General features: G+C 36.5%; 2 protein-coding genes across 7 annotated transcripts in view; both read left to right on the top strand.

The window, feature by feature from the left end:
• LOC101892959 (PR domain zinc finger protein 15) overlaps positions 1-24052 on the top strand; it is a 54581-nt gene that overhangs the window by 27059 nt on the left and 3470 nt on the right. For 3 of the 6 annotated variants that reach the window (XM_020036140.2, XM_059121123.1, XM_020036141.2), the window contains exons 3-8: positions 3431-4024; positions 4508-4970; positions 9615-10970; positions 11053-11220; positions 14213-14380; positions 16554-17291. In XM_020036140.2, the coding sequence (XP_019891699.1) occupies positions 3431-4024; positions 4508-4970; positions 9615-10970; positions 11053-11220; positions 14213-14380; positions 16554-17291 (3487 nt within the window). The remainder of the gene's footprint in view (positions 1-3430; positions 4025-4507; positions 4971-9614; positions 10971-11052; positions 11221-14212; positions 14381-16553; positions 17292-24052) is intronic. The other 3 variants (XM_059121124.1, XM_059121125.1, XM_059121126.1) reach the window with 3 other exon arrangements.
• Positions 17396-18716, top strand: LOC131801966 (uncharacterized). The gene has a single exon (XM_059121127.1). The coding sequence runs from the start codon at positions 17698-17700 to the stop codon at positions 18508-18510; it is 813 nt and encodes a 270-aa protein (XP_058977110.1). The 5' UTR covers positions 17396-17697; the 3' UTR covers positions 18511-18716.

Here is a 24052-nt window from a genome sequence, read left to right as displayed (position 1 = left end):
TATTCCATTTTTATACTTTATCAGATAAAAATACTGGTATGGGCAAAATTACAAGAAAATGGAACATTTATATCCAATTTTATGCGAAATCATAAATTCTATATTCATCTCAGGTTTCTGGTTGAGAAAAATATTTAGATATAGGAAGTGGTAAAGAATCGGTGACTTGTTTCGCAGGTGATGAAAATTGTGACCCTTTGTGGGTGAGATGCCAGATGTGTTGGCAATAATATTTGTATGTGTAAAATTTGAACGGAGTTGGTTGTTTATTTCGCTTTCCTTGGGCGTTTTTATACCCTCCACCATACTATGGAGGGTATATTAACTTTGTCATTCCGTTTGTAACTCCTCGAAGTACTCATGTCAGACCCAACAAAGTATATATATTCTTGATCAGCGTAAAACTCTAATTTAGCGATGTCCGTCTGTCTGTTGTAATCACGCTATCTTTCGAACAAATTAGATAGAAGGCTAAAATTTTGCACACCTGTTTATTTTTCCAGTAGGCAGGTTAACTTCATAAATGGGCCATGTAGGTCCACTTTTTCATATAGCCCCCATATAACGGTACCTCCCTATATTCGGTATTTTTATGATTTTTGCGGCATTCTTCACCGGAATTTATTTCAAAATTGGTATTTGAGACTCGTGATGTATATATGACAGAAAATTGTCTGTGCAGGTCCACGTCTTCGTATAGTCCCCATATAACGGTACCTCCCAAAATTCGGTATTTTAATGATTTTAGCTCCATTATTCACCGGAATTGTTTCAAATTACGTACTTAGAGCTCGTAATGGGAACTACAGTCTGTGACAGAAAAATGTCTATGCAGGTCCAGGTCTTCGTATAGCCCCCATATAACGGTACCTCCCAAAATTCGGTATTTTGATGATTTTTTTCATTATTCACCGGAATTGTTTCAAATTAGGTATTTAGAGTTCGTAATGTGAACTACAGTCTGTGACAGAATAATGTCTATGCAGGTTCAGGTCTTCGTATAGGCCCCATATATCAGTACCTACCTATATTCGGTATTTTGACGAGTTTAGGTACAATACCCACCGAAATTGTTTGAGATATCGTATTTGACGTTAGTAATGGATGCTATAGCCTGTGACAGAAAATTGTCTATGCTGGTCCAGTTCTTCGTACAGCTCAGATATTATACCTCCCTATATACGATATTTTGATGATTTTAGCTACATTATTCACCGTTTATTTCAAGTTTCGAATTTGAATATTGTAATGGCTAATGGCAAACAATGCCTATGTAGGTTCACGTCGTATAGACCCCAATATAACGGCAATATTCCGTATTTTTAAAATTTAACAGAATTTTTAAGGGATTTAATTTTTATTTTTAAATTTCCAAATTAGTTCCAAATGGTGGAGGATATTCAAAGTTCGGCCCGGCCGAACTTACTGCTTTTTAACTTGTTTAAATTTGAAACCTATGTGGAGGAGGTACCAGAAGAAATGATCCGATCTCTACCATCTTTAAAACAGATTTTGTGTTGAGAAAGTATTAAGATATACCAAGTCTGTATGGAATCGGATGTTAATTTCGCGTTTTATGAGCTTCATGGTTATTCAAAATGTTGACCCTTTGTGGGGGATGTTTCGCAAGAAGTGGACCGATATATCCCATCTCCACAGTAGGTCTATTGTTAGCAGACATAACGGGATGTATGAAATGTGAAGTAAACCAGATGCTTATTTCGAATCTGGTTTATTTCGGATAATGGTTTTGGTTGTTTAAAATTTTGACCATTTGTGGGGGAGGTACCAGAAGGAATGGTCCGATCTGTACCATATTTATAACCGATCTTGTGTTGATAGAAATATTGAGATGTGCCAAGTCTGAATGGAATCGGATGTTAATTTCGACTTTTATGAGGTTCATGAATATTCGAAATTTTTACCTTTTGTGGGGGAGGTACTTAATGGAGTGGACCGATGTATTTCATATTTACACCAGACCTTGGGTTAATAAAAATATTATGATGTGTATAATTTGAAGACAGTCGGACACTTATATCACATTTTATAAGTGTTCAAATTATTCAGAATGTTGGCACTTTGTGGGAGGTACTTGATGGAGTGGACCGATGTCCATTTTTCGCACCTGACCTAGCACTGATGCAAATATTAGGATTTGCAAAGCTGAAACAACATCAGATTAACCTTTCTCTTTCTATGCAGCAAAATATATTTTTTGAAAATTTCGACCTTTTGTGTGGGATGTACCAGTAGGAGTGGACCGATATTGCCCATCTCCGAACTCCTCGATATAAGTTTGGCAATAATATTACGATGTACCAAGTCTGGACCAGATCAGACCGACTGACGGACGGAAGGGCGGACATCGCTAGATCGACTCCAAATGTTCGGAAACGGATTTGGTCCAAGGAGACCGTTATTTCGATAATGCACGTTTTGGCCGTATCAAATGATATATACTCTCTGTAGCCATATGGCTGCAAATCTTCTCATAATTTCACCGTACAATAGCCAGTCTGGGTTGTGAAAAATACCAAGTGGACTTTAAAGTATTCTTTTTTTAGATCTAAACCCCAAAATCGTTTTTGGTTCAAAGACCAGATATTGTTAAGGTCCTCATAGGATAGAGCTTTAAAATTTGATAGAGATTTTTGGATTACATCCAAAATCATTGGTAAAGAAATAGGTCATATCGGCAGATTTTTTGGAATAGCCCCGTAGAAGAAAATCCAGATTTTTACTAGTAATATTGCCAAAGACACTATATACGTAAAACCAATGCATTTCAAGTAATCTTAACTTGAATATTTAAAAAAAGGTGGGTGGACCTTCCACTCCCTATTTTGATTACAGTCCGATGTATACTTTTATACCTCGATACATGTGTCTCGTATTATTAGCTCTTTTTACATATTCTACCACCAGGTTTTTGCATTTTGAATACGATACCTAGGTGTGATCATCTTCATCGGTCGGTAATGACTATTCTCAAAATTTAATTAAACTGCAAAGAAATACTTAAAGGCAGAGACGAATTTCACGAAGTCTCTTTACGGTACTAGAATCGCATGGCACGGAGGAAAATTTGAAGTCTTGTCAATATTCGAACGTTGGAGTCGAAAAAAAATGAAAATTTTATACCATATCTCCGTAATTGTCGTCACGTTTTCTTGTAACAATATCCATTTGTCCATATGTCGCCCATTTGTACTGCAACGTTTGCCAGCATCTCTTTCTAATCGATTCACATTCATTTCACTAATTTACCTCATTTGTGAATTCTAACAAAGAATGTGTCTCAAATATCATACAAAACCAAACATGATCACATACACCATAAACTTGACGTTGATGATGAAAATGATGATGGTGGTAATAGCAACATCAATGATAGCCTCAACCTCAATTTGAAAATTGTTGTTTACAGTCGTCACCTGTTGGCAATGATGTGATATCGCAACAAACGAGAAGTGCAATAACCAATCAACCTTGTACAGAAGACCGGCAAGGAGGAGTAACAAGCCAACAATCCCTACCAATACCATTGAAAATGTCTTCAACAAATCCGACGACTGTATCTTCGTCGGCACCACCGACAACGTTGGTGGCGGCACCTAGCAGCAATCCAGTTACGACAATTGCCTCGATTTCAAATTCTTCCCAGTCGTCATCGACAACAACGGGAACAACAACACCTTCCATTGTTGTCCCCCAACAACAGCCGCAGCAGCAACAGCATATTGTAACAACAGCTGTTTCCGTTGCAAGCTCAGAGGGTAATCTAGCCATACGTCATGCTGGTGGACCACCACCACCTCAACATGTTCAAATTCAACAACAACAACAACATGTTCAGCATCACCATCAGCAGCAGCAACAACAGCACCATCAACATCAAACGGCCTCGGCTGCAGCGACAACTACCACAACGGAGTTATTGGTGAAAACATCTGGTACAACCCAAACAACCACAAGTTCCACACTTCCGGCGGGTACCATTCTAACAAATAATTCTCAAAATGTAAGACATTTCTTTTCAAAACTCAAGGGTTAGAACAGAAAATAGAAAATATTCAAATTCAAATTTTGAGAAAAACTTCTCTTATTTGGTCGACCTTGTAATTGCAGAGGAAATTCACTAGAAACTTGCCGTTTATTTGAAATAATTATCCTCAAAATTTATTGAAATATTTATTGGTACAAAAATGCTCACTTTCTAAATCTGCAGCGGGATATATAGTAGCGGGTCCCCCTTCAAACTTTTATGTATTCTATATCCGAAAAAAAAACAAATCATTCTTCCAAAAAAAAAAAATAAATAAATAAAAAAATGAGATTTTATACACATTGTCAATCCTATTTCATTCAATATTGAAAAAATTGAATTCTAAACACGTAGTGAACAAATACCTCCTTAATCCCTCTTCCCCTTTGTTTCCTTGTCGCAGAATAGTAATATTTAACAATTATTTCCATTTCTCCCACTTCTTGTTGCTATTTACAGTTGGGTAAATATTGGGTTGTAACGAATTTTTTCCAAGGACAACAGCAGCAGCCCAACACAACCGTTGCCTATAGTAGCAGTGATAGCGGTAGTTCAACTGGCGGCGGTGTTACCTATACCCAGACATCTATAGCGGGAGTGCCTTCTTCGACCCTAATACGTGCAATATCCACAACAGCGGCAGCTGGCTCGGGCGGCGGCGGTGGCGTATCATCATCAACAGCCTCAGCGACATCTTCTGGCGTAACAAAATCGGCAACGGTAACAAGTAGCAGTGCTGGAACACTGCAAATACCGACAACGCAAATGTTGTCACAGGCTGCCATAGGGCAACAATTGCCAAATGGTACCATCATAACAACACAGGCTGCTCAACAGCAGCAGCAGCAACAACAACAACAGCAGCAGCAAAGACACGTTGCTGAACATCAACAACAGCAGCAACAGCTACAACATGTGCATGGTAAGTGAATTCCATAATTGTTATCAATTTTTTTTAATCACTTCTCATCAACATTTTCTAGAGGTCATATCTTTTGGAATAGGCGACATAATATTATATAGAATAACTTGAATTTGGAAGAGTAAACTTTACACTAGGGAAACAAAAATTATATATAAATTACTTTAGGAATTAATACTAATCATAAATTATCCAAATTTCAGCAAAAAATTGGCATATTTAAAAATGAATTTATATAGTCCTTATTTTATGTAAATCCATTAATGCTCTTTTGAGAAGACTATATATGGCAATGTGATGTAATCCACCAAAGTCAGAAAGAATTAAAGTAGTGGTCTAAATTTGCTATAAATTTGTTTTAAGTTAAATCAAGTTCAAAGAATATGAAGCACGCGATGTAAAGAGGTTTATATTGTTGATTCCAAATATTAACCAACATGGTCAATAATACCAAAAATAATTATAAATTAATGTGAAACAAGTAAAAAAGTATCAGTCGGTTTTTACCTTTGGATGTATACCATCAGCTATGGTCGGTTTATTTAAACATATTTTGAAATCCGTAATTATTATTTTTCATGTTGAGCATTTATAGGGGAAGTTCCGAAGGAATTGGCTAATATTGTCTAACTCCTCTCTGATATATGTCTGATATAAATATTACAACGTGCCATATTTGGACTATATCACTTGATATGAGATATGTGATAATTTTTAGAGAATATTGAAATGTGCGTGAGGTGCCAGATATAGTAGATCGAAGTATTCAACTTCATCTAATACTTACAAAAATATAGGGATCTGTAAAATGTAAAGAAAATCGAACATTTATTTTCAATTTTATGCGAATAATTGTAAAAAAGAGGTATCAGAGGGAGTGGGCACAAAAATTCATTCACATCAGATCTCTTTTTGAGGGAAAGATTAAGATATACTTGGTTTGAATTGAATCGCTGTCTTATGTGATCGTTTGTGTGGGAGTTGCCACAAGGGGTAAGTCGATATCTATCATCTTCACACCATATCTTGTGTTATTAGAAATATTGATATGTGTGGAGTTTGAATAGAATCGGACGCTCATCTCGCATTTTTAGGGTGTTTTGTTTTTAAAAATGTGATCTATCTGTGGGGGAGGTACTAGAAGGAGTAGATCGATGTATTTCATCTTCACACCAGATCTTGTGTTAATAGAAATATTGGGATGCGTGAAATTTTAAGACAGTCGGATGCTTATTTCACATTTTCATTCATTCAAAATTTTGACCCCTTGTGGGGGAGGTAACAGAAGTTGTGGTCCGATCTCTACCATATTTATAACAGATCTTGTGTTAATGGGATGTGCAAAGTTTGAATGGAATCGAATGTAAATTTCGCGTTTTATGAGCTTCATGGGTATTCCAAATTTTGACCCTTCGGGGGAAATAATGGGATGTGTAAAATATGAAGATAACTTTTTTCGGATCTTATGCTCGTTTTGGTTATTCATAACGTTGACCATTTGTGTGGGAGGTACCAGAAGGAAAGTTCCGATCTTTACCATCTTTATAACATATCTTGTTTTGATAGATATATTGATATGTGCCAAGTCTGATTGGAATCGGATGTCAATTTCGCGTTTTATAAGCTTCATGAATATTTAAAATGTTGACCCTTTGTGAGGGATGCACCAGAAGGAGTGGGCCGATATATTTCATCTTCACAACAGGCTCTTTTTTGTGTACAATAAATTATTTTCTTTGAAAATGTCGACATTTTTTGTGGGAGGTATCAGAAGGAGTTGACCGATATTGCCCATCTCCGAACTCAATCTTAGTTTGACAATAATATTTCGATGTACCAAGTTTGAGTTAAATCGGATACTCCCTTCGAGAGTTATCGTGCGCACCAGCCAGTCAGACGGACTTTATTTCGATGAGGCACGTTTTGGCCGTATCAAATGATATATACCCTCCTTTTAGCCATATGACTGAGGGTATAAAAAGGGGGATAATTGAGTACAGCAGCAGAGGAGCTTTAGCCTCAAAAATAATAATAATAATAATAATAATAATAATAATAATAATAATAATAATAATAATAATAATAATAATAACAAGTAAAAAAGTATCGGTCGGTTTTGCCGACAGATGTATACCCTCAGCCCTATCCACCCTCTATGGAGTGGGTTTTGAAAGAATCGTTCAATATTGTCCATTTCGTATCCCACATAAATAAATATGATATAAATATAATTATATATAAAACTAATTATATATGTAAACAAATAAATTATAGTAGATGGATATAGCAAATGTAAAGAATCGCTTAATCGCTTCGTAATTTATGATAGATGAAAATATTGAAAATTGTGTCCTTTTGTGGGTAAGGTGCCAGAAGGTATTCGAAGATATATAGCATCTTCACAACAGATCTGGTGTTAGCAAAAATTATTGTATGTGTGAAATTTGAAGAGAGTTGGATCCTTATTTCGCTTTCTTTGAGTGTTATGTTTTTCAAAATTAGATTATTGCTTCCCTTTCTGTGCAGAAAATATATATTTTTAAAATTTCGACCATTTGTGGGGGATGTACCAGAAGAAGTGGACCGATATACTCCATCTTAACACCACACCTTGACTAATAAAATGATTAGGATGGGTGAAATTTGAAGACAATCGATCTCTTAAATCACATTTTATGAGAGTTGTAATTATTCACAATTTTGACCATTTGTGGGGGAGGTACTTGAAGGAGTGAACCGATATTATCCATTTTAAGACCAGACCTAGCACTGATGCAAATATTAGGATTTGCAAAGTTGGAGCAAAATCGGATCATCGTTTCTCTTTCTGTGCAAAAAATATATGATTTGCAAATTTCGACCTTTTGTGGGGAGGTACCAGAAGGAGTGGACCGATATTGTCCATTTTTACACCTAACGTAAAACTGATGCAAATATTAGGATTTGCAAAGTTGGAGCAAAATCGGATTATCCCTTCTCTTTCTGTGCAAAAAATATATTTTTCGCAAATTTCGACCTTTTGTGGGGGAGGTACCAGAAGGAGTGGACCGATATTGTCCATTTTTACACCTAACGTAAAACTGATGCAAATATTAGGATTTGCAAAGTTTGAGCAAAATCGGATTATCCCTTCTCTTTCTGTGCAAAAAATATATTTTTTGCAAATTTCGACCTTTTGTGGGGGAGGTACCAGAAGGAGTGGACCGATATTGCTCATCTTAACACCAGACCTTGGGTTAATATAAATATTGGGATGTGTAAAATTTGAAGACAATCGGACTCTTAAATCAAATTTTATGAGAGTTGTAATTATTCAAAATTTTGACCATTTGTGGGGGAGGTACTTGATGGAGTGGACTGATATTGTCCATTTTCACACCTGACCTAGCACTGATGCAAATATTAGGATTTGCAAAATTTAAAGCAAAATCGGATTTTCCCTTCTCTTTCTGTGCAAAGAATAAATTTTTTGCAAATTTCGACCTTTTGTGGGGGAGGTACCAGAAGGAGTGGACCGATATTGCCCATCTTCGAACTCGATCTAAGTTTGACAAAAATATTACGATGTACCAAGTTTGGACCAAATCGGATACTCCCTTCGAGAGTTATCGTGCGCACCAGCCAGCCAGACAGACAGACAGACGGACGGACGGACGGACGGACATCGCTAGATCGACTCCAAATGTTCTGAAACGGATTTGGTCCAAAGAGACCTAGGGTCTAAAACCGTTATTTCGACTAGGCACGTTTTGACCGTATCAAATGATATATACCCTCTGTAGCCATATGGCTGAGGGTATAAAAATTGTTTTTGGTACAGCAGTTATTAGAGTGGTAAAGATGGATCAATTCTAATGTGTTCACACTGATAGTTTGCTTAACCAGTAGCCTCTGTCTCACTCCTATAAGAGTTGGGCAGTGGCAGAGTAAATGTTCCACCGTCTCGGTTTCTTTCTCGTCCTGACAAAGTGTCGTCAAACCCACCCCCCATTTGGTAAAAGGTGGAGTGCCACGGGTCCAAATGTCTCTGTTAGGTATATGTATATCAAGTAGTTCAAAGCTATGACCAGGTGATATATGATCGCTAGCTATAGCCTGATTTACTATGCTTCCCACATACTTGAGAATGGCATACAAAATTAGAATCGAGCCGGAGCAAATGAAAGTCTGTTTCGATAAAGTCTATACCCATGATTTCAAAATGTTTAGCAAAATTGTATTGCAATATACCACCTGTCTGACTATTCTTTCTGGGCGTATGAAAAAGATTGCTATTCAAAATTAATAATTCTGGTCCAAAGATGGGCTCAATATAATGGTAAAATTCCGGTTATATTTTATTCAAAATATAAATATTTTCAGTTAAGATTTTTGAAAAAAAATTAAAGGTTTAACCATCTTTTGGGATGAGTATAAACGTTGAAAGTAATGCAAAAAAAAAAAAAAAATAATTTCATTTTTGAATTTTTTGAATTTTGATTTGATTATAGTGACACTTTCTTGGGCTTTTGAACCGGTTATATCCATTTGGATATCATAAAAAAATCTCATAATCACCCTCCGTGGCCATAGCCTTTTCATTTAATTTCCTTTTTTGTTTTATAAATTTCTTTATTTATTTTATTTTTCTCCCATCTCATTTAGCTTTAAACTCAGCGGAAGATAATCGACAACAGCAACAACAACAACAGCAGCAGCAACAAATTGCCCAGCAACATCATCAACAACAACAACAGCAGCAGCAACAACAACAACAACATGTTGCCGTGCAACAATCAAACGATGCAATAAAGGACGAAAAGCCTTCCTTCATAACAAATGGCAAAATTCCCACTAGTAATCAACAGATAATAATGCAGCACATCTCTACAGCTGCATCGACGGCAACACCATCCACATCAGGAGCAACTACAATAACATTGGGCACACCAAAAGCCGAGATCAAGGATGACGGCAGTGTCGTTGTAGGAGGAAAAATACATCCCGGCATTGAAATGTATAAAGTTAATATTGAAGATATATCACAGTTGTTCGCCTACCATGAGGTCTTTGGAAAGATTCATGGTGATGTTATAAATCATCCATTGGCAGCCGCACATGCCGGCATACCAGTTTCAGCTAATAGTAGTATAGTAGCACCTACCGTTACGGCCACCAGCAGCAATGCAAATGAATCGCAGCAACAACAGCAGCAGCAGCAGCAACAACAACATCAACAGCAAGCCGGCGGTACTGCTGGGGTGGCCAATAGTGGCGGCAGCAATATGCCACAACAACAACAGCAGCAGCAAACAACAGAGTCGACCATAACTACAACGGCCACTGGAGCTGTGGCCACTACCAGTGCAGCAACGGCAATTGCCAATACCACCGGCACTGCAGTAGCCACCACAACGGCTGGCGGGGCAGCAGCTGGTCTACTTTTGCCCAAAATGGAGGGTGGCATTGCCGTCGATCAAAGCCAGATAACTTTGGCGCCCGATGGAACGGTTGTCTCCACCGGTGAACATGTCTGCGATATCTGTGGCAAAATGTTTGCCTTCCGCTATCAATTGATTGTACATCGTCGCTACCACACCGAACGCAAACCGTTCAATTGTCAGGTTTGCGGTCAGGGTTTCTTTACCTCACAGGATCTAACGCGTCATGGTAAGATTCATATAGGCGGACCCATGTTCACCTGTGTCGTTTGTTTTAATGTTTTCGCCAATAATGCCTCGCTTGAGCGTCATATGAAACGACATTCGACCGATAAGCCCTTTGCCTGCACCATTTGTCAGAAGACATTTGCGCGCAAAGAACACTTGGAGAATCACTTTCGGTCGCATACCGGAGAGACGCCGTTTCGGTGTCAATATTGTGCAAAGACCTTTACACGCAAGGAACATATGGTGAATCATGTGCGCAAGCATACGGGAGAGACACCACATCGTTGCGATATTTGTAAGAAATCCTTTACACGCAAGGAGCACTATGTTAATCACTATATGTGGCACACTGGTAAGCGAGGAATGTTTATCTTTGAAAAATAAAACATTTTTTTAAATATTTCGCTATTTCTATTTTTCTGCTCCATTTATAGGTCAAACTCCTCATCAGTGTGAAGTATGCGGCAAGAAATATACACGCAAAGAACACTTGGCCAATCATATGCGTTCACATACCAACGATACGCCCTTCCGTTGTGAGATCTGTGGCAAAAGTTTCAGTCGCAAAGAACACTTTACCAATCACATTTTATGGCATACAGGTATGTATTTCGTTGACCGAACGAAAAGATATACTGGTATTTCTGTAAAGGTCCAATTAAAATACAATCGATATTTAATGAGAAAATACTTAATAAGTAAGCGGTTCCCCTTTTCTGAATTGATAAATTTTTCTTTGCAACAGGACTCGGGTCCTTTGTAGAAATCTCGGAAAATTATCTCATCGGTAATAAGTTTTTTATGATTTGAATACTACACCAAATCCACAAAAGCATGTTTGTTATAAATTATACAAAAAATTAAAATCTGACATTTCACTTATTTTTGCTTTGTGAAATCCTCCCAACAGGTTTGTAATTCTTGAAGCTCTGTTTTGCATTTCCAATATTACCTTAAGAATTGTTAGTTTAAATTCTGATTATATTTCTCTCTTTGGAGAGCAGTAGCATAACGATATTTTAAATCGTCTCGATGTGTAACCACCCTATTCCAAATTCAAGTTGTTCCATTATGATATGCCGTCTAGATCCTTATATCTTTTTACTATCCCTTATCTTTCAACATTTGTTATATACATGTTTTCTAAAATATATTTCCAATAGATTTTTATAGTTTTAGCTGATTATAGGATTCAAATCAATTTCTTCTCTTAGTTTTGATTTTGTCATCTTTTTCGGGTTTAAGGATAGTACCTTTACAAACTTTTAAAGGCTGATTTATTATTTGGTTTTTGAGTTTTTCTTCTATTTGATGGTATTCCTGTGGGGTCTAATTTCAACATTAGACTACTTTTTCCTGAAGAAATTTAGGGCCTGACAGTATATATTTTTGTGGGCTCTAGCCATAGAATTTCTGGACTGAGTTTGCTAGGTTTGTCAGGACAGTTGAAAACATGCTGCGCATTGTGCGTTTCTGTATCGCACGCTGGACAGACGTTCCGCACATCTTCATTAATTCGTAGTTGGGGCAAAACTACCCTGGTTACCTAGGCAGCCGACGTTCTTCAGCTGCAAGTGATTGGGTGTGGACTCCGAGCATGGCATTCATACTGTGATGGTTAACTACATCAGCGACTACTTCAGTATGAATGCTATCTAGACCCACGTTCCGCACATCTTCTAACTCGTAGTTGGGCCAGAACTACTCTGGTTGCCTAGGAAGCAAATGTTCTTCAGCTACAATGATTGGGTGGACTTCGAGGATGACATTAATACTGTAATTGTTGACTACATTACTGCATCAGTATCAATCCTATTCAGACCCACTTGATAGGCTTTTTGATATAGAGGCTCTCTTGTACCACTAGGCTTCTAGATCATTCAGGTCCTTCCTAACACGCCTGGATGGGCGTGTCACGTGAGAAGGCATCCTCTTTTGCAGTTCTCAAGGTGGCATGGTCTGAATAGTTTTCCATTGCTTCGCAATCGTATTCGCAGACCACACTGGTGCCGCATAGCTAACCACGGACCGACCTATTGTTTTATAAGGGGTCAAGAAAGTTTTCTTATCCGGCTAGCCCTTGAGGATCTTGTTTCTACTTTTCAATTTATCGCAGATAGCTGTGCTTGCCCTGGAGGGAGTAATTTTTCTGTGGTAGCATGCAATTATTTGTTGCATCATTCTGTTGAGCGGATAAAACCTGGTGTAATGAGAAGATTTTATGTTTGAATGATTTCCCAAAGCGTTGAAATAAATTCGTATAGCTACACAGACCGGCCTACTGACTTGTAAATGTCAAAACAAGGTTTTTAGCGATCTCTTAATATTTACAGGGTCCCTTTAGGGCGACGAATATATTCATTTTTCTTATGTAAAGAAGTCCCTGGAATCCCCATTCGACTGGTGTCCACACATGAAGTGCAATGTCCAACGTATCAGGGCCAAAGGTTATTCTCCTCTTTATCTTCAACTAGCTTGACTTGGTTGGCCATATCAAATGTCTTCAATAGATTTTGACTACGATTTTACCGCCTGGTTATATGTTAGAATTATTTGAGTGGACATGCACTTTACGCAACCCACGATGATGTTGGACAGCTAGTATTTTTTGCCTACTTGAGATTGATGTACGATTCGCACCTGCAGGCATTCTTGTCTAGCATAACACCCTGTTAATATTTATGACATGAGACTATGTGACTGGGTATTGACAAGTTGATGAAAGCGGTAATGTACTCGATTCCTCCGCATGATATTGTCTTGCATGGCTCATCTACAAGACCGCTACCTACGTTGCAGAGCATTAGATGGTCTCTCCACCCGTACTCATCATAAAGGTTACTTATTCCATCGCTTCTGCGGGATCATTATTTGCGTTATCGACATGCAAGAATAAAATCCTATAAGGGAACCATAGAAATTAGTGCAGGTTCAAAATCTCTTTATTGCCATTTATTGGCCCCAATGATGGGATATTTGTTTTTTTCTCCGCCCTAGCCTCATGCATTCCCCGTATGGGTCACTATTTCTCACTATGCAAATTTCTCAACTTCTCACCTTGTACAATACTTTTGCGGCATCGTTGCTGCCCACATGGGTCATTTTGCTTTGTTTCTTAGGTCCCTTATACGAACATATAACTGTAGAGATGCAAGTCAGACCCTCTATCAGACGATACAGACCTACCGATTCATATGTTTTTGTTTAAATATCATGCCGATAAATACTGGAATTTAAGAAAGGGGCACTAACAGTAGCAAATTTACATAAAGACGAGATATTTACACTACATTTTTTTGACTTGAGTTTTTTTGCATTGAATAAATTTCATGTCAGTTTGGGAAATACAAATTCTTAAATTTAAATGCTCTTTCTTCCACACACACATACACAAACCTCGTTCCCACGTTAAACGATAAATGAAAGAAAAAAAAGTTAAAATCTATTGAATTTTAATTGGATGATCAGAAAAAGAAATCATCATCACTTTTATATTTTTTAAATATTTTTTTATTAAGAATATAAATAAAACAAAAACAAAAATGTTCAACAATACCCTTCTTCTCTTCTTCTTGTTCTGTCTCGCTTTTACAGGCGAAACACCCCATCGTTGTGACATCTGCTCGAAAACTTTTACGCGCAAAGAACACTTATTAAATCATGTGCGACAGCATACGGGCGAATCACCGCATCGTTGCACCTATTGCCCGAAAACGTTTACGCGCAAAGAACATCTAACCAATCATATACATCAACACACCGGTGAGATAATATCCATCCAATAATGCAATTTTTTTTAAAAACCTTAATTTAAAATTAAAGCAATCTTTTAATGGTGGTGGTTTTTATTAACAATTTTGTAATTAAAAAATAAATTTAAATAATTAAATTTACTATTTTTTAAATATTTTGCCCATAAATTGTTGTTTTGTTTAATGATGTTAGAAAAAAATAACTTGTTTAAAAACTCCCACCATTAAACAGTGATGTCGATCCATTCCCTCTCAAATACCAAACATGATTAAATGTATTTATTGTATTTTAATTGGATAGTTTAGGGCATGTGTGAAATACTAAAATTTGGATGAATTTAAAGTTTAATCTAAAGACTAATGTTTTTCAATAATAATCTGAGATCTTTAACAAGATTTGTAAAGTAAATTTAAAAGAAATCCAGTGTTTGGAAGTATCGTATTGTATACATATTTATTTAATATTCATACTTCCAAGAAAACGTTTATACTTCCTAGTACACTTTCATACTCCCTTTCGTGAACTTAAACCTTTAATGAGTACAGTAACATACAGAGTGGGATAAAAAAAAACTGTAACAAAATCAAACGCCATAATTTTTACACTTTTTTTTTAAATTTTATTGAATGATGGCAAAAAATGTCGGAAATAGCATCAAATTTTAGAATAAGTTTAGATTTATTCGGATTGGTCACCTTTGCCACGAATTATGGCCTTCAAACGGCCAATGAAACCGTCACACGCTGCCCGAATGTTGCTCTGCGGTATTTTGGCCCATTCCCGGAGAAGCGCTTGCTTGAGTTTATCAACACTTTGGTATTTTTTAGTGCCAACCTTGCTTTCCAAAATACTCCAGACACAATAGTCCAACGGATTGGTATCCGAAGATTTTGGTGGCCATTGTGCGATGGAAATGAAGCGAGGAACCTCAGTTTGTAACCATTCTTGGGTGGCTCTTGCTGAGTGCCATCCATGGTGCCGAGTCATGTTGAAATATCCAAGGTCTGCGGCCAAAAGGTTTTCGTGCCCAAGGTTTTAATACACCCTCCAGAATATTTTTGCGATAATATTCGGCATTCTGATGATTAATACGAGCGGAGAGCGACCATCGGCTGTTATGGCCATCACCACGGCCAGCGCTTGAGTTTTGGTGGCCAATCGAAGGTGCACATTTTCAGCTGACCTCTTTGGCAAGTAAACACGATCATTTTGTTTGTTTACAAACTGCTGGACAGCGAATGTTTTCTCATCGGAGAAAACCAAATTCGACAGTTCACCACTTTTGGCCAAGCAAAGCAACTCTTTAGCTCTTTTGAGTCTAATTTCTTTCTGGTTGCGGTGTAGGTTATTGCACTTTTTGGAATTTCAATTGCGTTACCCCCCGAGCCCATTTTTCAATATTTTCCGAATGGAATATTGCGATATGTTCTGCTCACGAGCCATCTTTCGGCCACTGCGACGCGGGTTTCGATCAAGTCGCTTCTTTACTTTTCGAACCATTTCTGCTGATGTTGCTGTTTTCTTTCGTCCAATTCCTTGTCGTCGGGGTATGCTATCAGTATCATGGTAACGAGCGATGCTACGAGACACAAAAGATTTATTAACATTTAAATGCTGGAGTGCTCTAACGATAGCCACTTGTCTTTACAGTTAAATATAAAGAAATCACACTATCACGCTTGAATTCCATCACGAATATTTTTTTCTGGAAAATTCTCACCAAAATACTTTTGTACGCTTGTAAACAGTATAATGAACTGGAATAATTTTAACAGTTGTCGGACGAGTGTCATTTCTAAAAGCTCAAGTTGGTTGCAGTTTTTTCATCTCACCCTGTACTCCTAGAACACTTTCATACTCACACTTGCGTTAACTTAAACCTATAAAGAGTAGTATGTGTAGGGATTTTTTTTAAGAATAGTTCTATTAACATGCTTCTAGAACACTTTCGTGAACTTAAACCTTTACAGAGAATAAGAATAATTATATTAACAATACTTATTTTAAGAGCTGTCATGATTTCCAATAGGATAACTCATTTGAGGAGTGAATCACGCATGCCCTTCATTATATCATACCTAAATTTATTAGTTTATTTTTGTTTTTTTTTTTTTTACTCTCTAAAAAATAATAATGATTAATGTGGTCCTTGCACATCCTTTCCTCTTTTCGCTGTTTTTAGGCGAAACTCCTCATCGTTGTGATTTCTGTTCGAAAACGTTTACGCGCAAGGAACATTTATTAAATCATGTGCGACAACATACAGGCGAATCACCTCATCGTTGCACCTATTGTATGAAAACGTTTACGCGCAAGGAACACTTGGTCAATCATATACGACAACATACAGGCGAGACGCCCTTTAAGTGTACCTACTGCACCAAGGCTTTTACCCGAAAGGATCACATGGTGAATCATGTGCGACAACATACTGGCGAATCACCGCACAAGTGTACATTTTGTGCCAAGACTTTTACGCGCAAAGAACATCTAACCAATCATGTACGCCAGCATACGGGCGAGTCGCCACATCGTTGCAGCTACTGCAAAAAGACCTTTACCCGTAAGGAACATTTGACGAATCATGTGCGCCTGCATACAGGCGATTCGCCGCACAAATGTGAATACTGTCAGAAGACATTCACACGCAAGGAACATTTGAATAATCACATGCGTCAGCATTCGAGCGATAATCCCCATTGTTGTAATGTCTGCAACAAGCCATTTACGCGCAAAGAACATTTAATCAATCACATGTCACGTTGTCACACCGGCGATCGTCCATTTGCCTGTGAGACATGCGGCAAATCGTTCCCGCTCAAGGGTAACTTGCTCTTCCATCAACGTAGCCATACGAAGGGTCAGGAAATGGAGCGGCCATTTTCATGTGAAAAATGTCCCAAGACATTTATATGTAAAGGTAAGTGGGAAGGAAATGTTGGCACAAAAAAGTGAGGTTAAGGATTATAAGAACTATACAGATAACTTTTTTCGTAATAAAAATTGTTAAAGGACTTAATCTGGCAACGCTATGCCTGAATAAACGTGGTTTTTGTTCATCGCAGCTTTTCATTCTTCAAATGAATAGAATTTATTAATAAATCGGACGCATTATACACATTCTTCGGAAATTGCAGTTTGTTGCATGACTTGTTGTTAAAATTAAATTTAAAATACCGCTTTATACACAATATTGCATAATTGTTATTTTGCTGCTAAATTGTTGCTGTGCTGTTGGTTGCTGATTTTGTTGCTGCATTTTATTGTTGCTCTTGTTTGCCTTGTTTTTGGATGCTTCTTCTGTTTTTTTCTCCAAGTAACCAAAAATGCCTAGTGCGGAGAAATGTGGTATTTGCAACAATTCTATAACAAAATCCCAAGGAAGCATTATGTGTAAAATGTGTAATAAATGGATACATGCCGCCTGTGCTAATATCAATGAAAAAGATTTAGCTGCTTTAAAATCTGTCAAATCCAGCATTTTTACTTGTGTCTCATGTGAGAACTGTCAACGAACCAATCCCAATAGGAATAGCATATCGGACGAGTTTCGGAGTCTTAATGCTAAGTTAGATGGCATAATAATGAGTAACCAGACTGAAAAGAACTCCATTAAAGCAGCTCTGGATGAAATTAAAAATGAGATGAGATCTTATTTAACTGAACTTAAATCCGATATTAATAGCTGCAATGAAAAAGTGAGCAACCTAAAATCTGCTACAGATTCAAAAATATCAGATCTCCAGGCTGAAGTGAATGTGTTACATCGCAGACTGAATAGAGCTGACTTTTTAATCAGCGGCTTGCCTGCTGGGTTAACAGACTTGGTTGCCCCGGTAATGGCGTTAAGCTCATTTTTTAATGTGTCGCTTTCTACTCATGATATCAATTATATTGGCTACATAAGCAACGGAAAACAGATCCTAGTTAAGCTGAATAATGTTAATGCCCGCGATTTAATCATGAAGGAGTATTTCAGAACCAGGACTCTTAAAGTGTTGGACATAATTAAAGGTGAAGGTGGTGACCTGTCAAATAGAGTTTACCTAAACGACCATTACACTCCTGCTGCGGCATATCTAAATTCGCTCTGTATAAGGCTTCGCCGACAAGCAGTTATAACCAATTTAAGGTTCTAAATTCAGACATACTGAAAGCCAAACTGATACTCACAGATGGCACCGAAATTTTTGCAGATGCTAAGAAATGTTCTTCTTTGTTAAATAACTCTGAACAAGTTCAAAATTAGTGTAATACAACTTCAGAAATTGACTGTTCTACTTAATCTTTATTAATGAATTGAAAATTGAACTCATATTAAAAGTGAAGAGCTGCATGAATGTTATTGCAATATTGTTCTTCTTTATGGAAATATTATTGTATTTTAAAAAATTTGTATTAAATATCTTTTTTTGGCTCCCCATTTTCAATTTTTGGCTCTGTCGTAATGTCATTTAGTGAAAATCTAGGTCCAATAATTAACGATAACTCGTACATTAAATCCGTGTTGTGTCCGTATAGTGATAACTTAAAAGTGGCTCATCTAAATTGCAGGAGCATCAAGCCTAAAAACAAACTTGATGAACTGAGACTTATTTTAAAGGGCAATGTGTTCCATATTTTTGCTGTGACAGAAACGTGGCTCATGAATGAAATTTGCAATAAAGCCGTTTCTTTACCTGGATATAGACTTTGCCGGAATGATCGCCAGACTCCAGGTAGAGGAGGTGGTGTAGGTTTATTTATTGTTAATGGTCTCCCCTACAAAACGGTGTTGAAAACCTCTTTTCCTGGATGTGAATCGCTTTTCGTTAAGTTGTGCTTTGATAATATTGAAATCTTGTTTGGCGTGGTTTATTTACCAACTGGTAATTTATATGATTTTGAGTGTCATCATATGGATTTATTTTCGGAGCACCAAAATATAGTTATTTTTGGTGATTTTAATAATAACCTATTTGATGATACTAAGTCTAGTAATTTTCGCTCACTGTGCATAAGATATAATTTGTCAATTGTTCACAATTCTAAGCCCACACATTTTGATTTAAGAACAAGAACAACTTCATTAATAGATTTCATGTTGGTAAGTGATGCTTCATTTGTTAACTTTAGTGATCAAGTTCAGTGTCCGTCTGTCTCTGACCATGCCCTACTTTTCGCGTCTCTTTCCTTAAGTTATTATAAGCCGCTTGAATTCCTGGAGTACCGAGATTACAACAACATGGATTGGGATAGATTTCTGTTGATCTTGCGTGCTTTTGACATGAATTTACTGCTAAGTGAACCTGATGTAAACATCAAATGCTCTCAAATTAGTTCTCTAATTGGTAGCTTATTTGCCTGTGTACCTGTTGTTAGGAAAAGGGTACAACTTCGCACAGAAACATGGATTAAGGCTAGCGATGTCACATTTGCTAGATCCGTTAGAGATTTAGCTTTTAATGCATTTCAATTAGACCGTTGTCAGGAGAATTGGGCTGTTTACTGTAAATATAGAAACAGGGCAAGGACCGTTATTAGAAGGGCAAAGAGGAAACATTTTGTAGCAATGTTTGGCAGGTTAGATACATCTGGCGTTTGGAAATTGTTGCGTAATGCAGGTTATGTAAATCAAAATCATTCTGTTTTTGATATTGATGTGGATGACATAAATTGTTCCTTTATTAACACTGACCATAGACCTGCAGGGCAAGTGGACTTTATGCAGGATGTTGATTCTAACACGTTATTTTCTTTTCGATACGTTGAGGAGGCTGAAATTTTTGAAGCATTGCACAAAATTCACTCTAAATCAGTAGGGGTGGATATGATACCCATACGATTTATTAAGTTAATTTACCCGTACGTCATGGATATATTTTTACACTTCGTGAACTATATATTAGTAAGCTCAACTTTTCCACTTGCATGGAAAAAAGCTCGTGTTGTCCCCATCCCCAAATCGAATAATGTTAGTTGCCCAGATGACCTTCGCCCAATTTCTATACTACCATCTGTATCTAAGATAGTAGAGATTATAATGAAGAATCAAATTGTGGAATATACTTCGAGTCTAATATCTGACACTCAATATTCATTTCGAAGAGGGCATAGCACTACACACTTGCTTATAAAGGCAACGGATAATATACGCCAGAATATCAACGAGGGCAGAGTAAGTGTACTTGTTTCTCTGGACTTATCAAAAGCTTTTAACTCCGTAGATCACATAATTATGATAAATAAACTTAAGAATATATTTAATTTTTCGTCCACGGCGTGTAGGCTTATGTATTCTTATCTCAGTGATAGGTCCCAGTTTGTGGCTCTGAACGGTTGTCAGTCGGATACTATTTTGACCTATAGTGGCATACCGCAGGGGTCGGTATTAGGACCACTTTTATTTATTTTGTATGTGAATGATCTTAAGGATGTCACTGATTCTGATTCATGCAAAACTTATCAATTCGCGGATGATATTTTCCTCCTTTTTAGTGGTGACCGTGAGTCGCCGTCAGTGTTTGAAAATCGCATTAATACGTGCCTTGTTCAGTTTTCATATTGGTCATCCATGAATTTACTTACAATAAATCCAACCAAAACAAAGGCCATGATGTTTGGAGCATTTAAAAATCATACTATTAATATAAAGTTGCTTAATGATGATGTGGAATTTGTCCCCCATCATAAATGTTTAGGAGTGGTAATTGATAATGAGTTGTCTTTTAAGAATCATATTGACATCATATCTGGGAAGGTGTGGTCTTATTTACGACGGTTTTATGCATGTAACCTATATTTACCTTGCTATGTAAAGGAAAAGTTGGCGCATGCTCTGTTAATGTCTACAATATTATATGGCATTGAGGTAGTGTCCGGTGCTACTGGTATTCACCTTCTCCACTTACGAAGAATCGTAAATTCTATAGTTCGGTTTGTATATAAGGTCCGTGGAAGAGAGCATATATCTGAATATGTGAAACGGTTTATCGGATGTTCATTTAATGAATTAATTACCTGTCGTAATCTCGTATCCTTTTATAATATAATAAGAAGTGGTAGACCAGTTTCTTTGAGGATGAGTTTCACATTTTCTCATTCAACTAGAAACCCTCAAATTTTTATTCCTAGGATCTTTAGAAATGATTATGCACGATCGTTTCTGGTACGGGTCGCGCGATGTTGGAACACATTACCCCAGGAATTAAGAGTTTTTTCACATTCTAACAATGTTTTTCGATTTAAAACTGTTTCAACATCTTGCATCCTAATTGTTGTTGTTATATGTAGCAGTTTTATTACTTGATTTTTTTTTTTTTTTTTTTTTTTTTTTTTTTTTTTTTTTTTTTGCTATCTAATCTAAAAGTTATTGTTAACATGGACATTAATTACCTTGTATTCAAATTTTTATGGCTGGGGAGCCAATAACAATAATAATAATAATAATAACAAGTACTTTATATAGTAGTATAATGTATGTACGTATGTATATATCATGAAATTGTGAATTTATTTACTTTTATTATTGAATTGTTTTTTAACTCAGGTTTAAGGTAGGCTATGTAATAATTATGTATGGTCTATTAGGCCTTTTTATTACAAATGGATTAATAAATAAATAAATAAATAAATAAATAAAAGAGACACAAATGTAAATGTTTTGTAAAACACTCTTCAGGGTTAAAACTTAACAGGGATTAAAATGTAAATGTTTTGAAAAATATTATTTAGGATAAAAACGGATTTTATGCGCCACTAACAAAGTCAGAAAAGTATATTTTATACAAAAATTTATTTGCGAAAGAAATGTTGGCAGAAGATGTGAGGTTAAGGACTATTAGAACAATAAAGATAATAATTTTGTATTAAAATTTGTTAGAGATCCTAAAAGAAGGACTTACAAATGTAAATGTTTTGTAAAACTCTCTTAAGAGTAAGAACCGGACTTTATGAGGGACTAACAAAGTCAGGAAAAATTTAAGGAAATAAAAAGATTAGTTTTTTAAATTGAGAAACTTTTAGAGGGGCAATCAGAGGTACCGATTAGGATTTTTAAATGTTTTCAAGAACCATATTCAACTTTTTCATTTTAGGCATTTTTGGGTACATTCAGAGAATTGTTTTTAAGATTTTTTTGGGTACCTTCAGAGCAATAAATATGGATTTTGAGATATTTTTGGGAAATTATGATTAGAGAATATTTTAAGATTTTCGGAGTAACTTCAGGTCCATTAATTTTTTTGAAGGACTTTCTTAAGATTTCTTAATGGACAATATTTTTGTCGACATTGGAGACTCAATTTTATATACCCTCCACCATACCTAGTATGGAGGTTATATTAAGTTCGTCATTCCGTTTGTAACTCATCGAAATAATAATTTTAGACATAACAAAGTATATATTTTCTTGATCAGCGTAAAATGTGTAAGATGTTTTAGGCCTGTCCTGTCCCATCCGTCCTCCTGTTGTAATCACGCTAGAGTCAAAACGAATAAAGATAGGAAGCTCAAATTTTGCACAGATCAGTATTTTCAGGTAGGTCAAGTTCGAATATGAGCTATATCGGTCCACGACATCGTATAGACCCCATAGAACGGTACCCCCCATATTCGGTATTTTGATGATTTTAGCCACATTTTTCAATGATATTGTCTGAAAGTACACACAAAGAGTTTCTTTTGAGTACACTTTACCCTCTGGAAGAGGATTGTCTATATAGGACCACAATTTAGCCTCCATATAAGTGTACCTCCAGATATTTGGTATTTTGATGATTGTACCCACTTTTCCAACGGAATTGTCTGAAAATCCACACAAAGAGTTCTTTCTGAATACTTTACCCCCTGAAATAGAATAGGTCCACGATTTCGTATAGCCCCCATACAACGGTACCCCTCGATATTATTCGGTATTTTTATGATTTTAGCCACATTTTCAATGAAATTGTCTAAAAATAAACACTAGAATTTCCTTTTGAGTACTTTACCACCTGAAATTATATAGCCTGAATATTATAGGCCTGTGATATCGCGCATAGCTCCCATATAACTGTACCTCCCGACATTCGCCATTTTGATGGTTTTAGCCACATTTTCCAATGAAATTGTCTGGAAATATACACAAGGAGTTCTTCCTGACTACTTTACCACCCGAAAGAAAATTGTCTATATAGGCCTATGATATCGTATAGCCCCCATACTACGGTACCACCCGATATTCGGTATTTTGATGATTGTAGCCAACAATTTCAATGAAATTGTCTGAATTCCATACTAAAAGTTTTTTCCAAGCACTTTATTCCCTGGAAGAGAAATGTCTATATAGGTCCACGATATCGTATAACCCACATACAACGGTATCCCCCAATATTCGAAATTTTGGCGATTTTGCAGACATTATTCACCGAAGTATAGGACAGACATTATTCACCGAAGTAATTTCGTATTTCGATATCGTAATGGATACTACAGCCTATGACAAAAAATTTAGTATGCAGATCCAGGTCTTCGTATATAGGCTCCATATATCAGAACCTCACTATATTCGGTATTTTGATAATTTTAGTTACATAATTTACTGGATTTTTTCAAGTTTCGTGTATGAATATTTCAATGGCTTATGCAGGTCCACGTCTTCGTATAGACCCCATTGTAACGGCTATATTCGGTATTTTTAAGATTTTAACAGAATTTTTAGCG

The sequence above is a fragment of the Musca domestica genome, unplaced genomic scaffold, assembly GCF_030504385.1.
Source record: "Musca domestica strain aabys unplaced genomic scaffold, Musca_domestica.polishedcontigs.V.1.1 19, whole genome shotgun sequence".
NCBI lineage: Eukaryota > Metazoa > Arthropoda > Insecta > Diptera > Muscidae > Musca > Musca domestica.
This window is presented reverse-complemented; position numbering and strand designations above follow the sequence as displayed.

Coding starts and splice junctions, on each gene's coding strand:
- LOC131801966 (XM_059121127.1), top strand. CDS start 17,698: ATGCCTAGTGCGGAGAAATGTGGTATTTGCAACAATTCTATAACAAAA.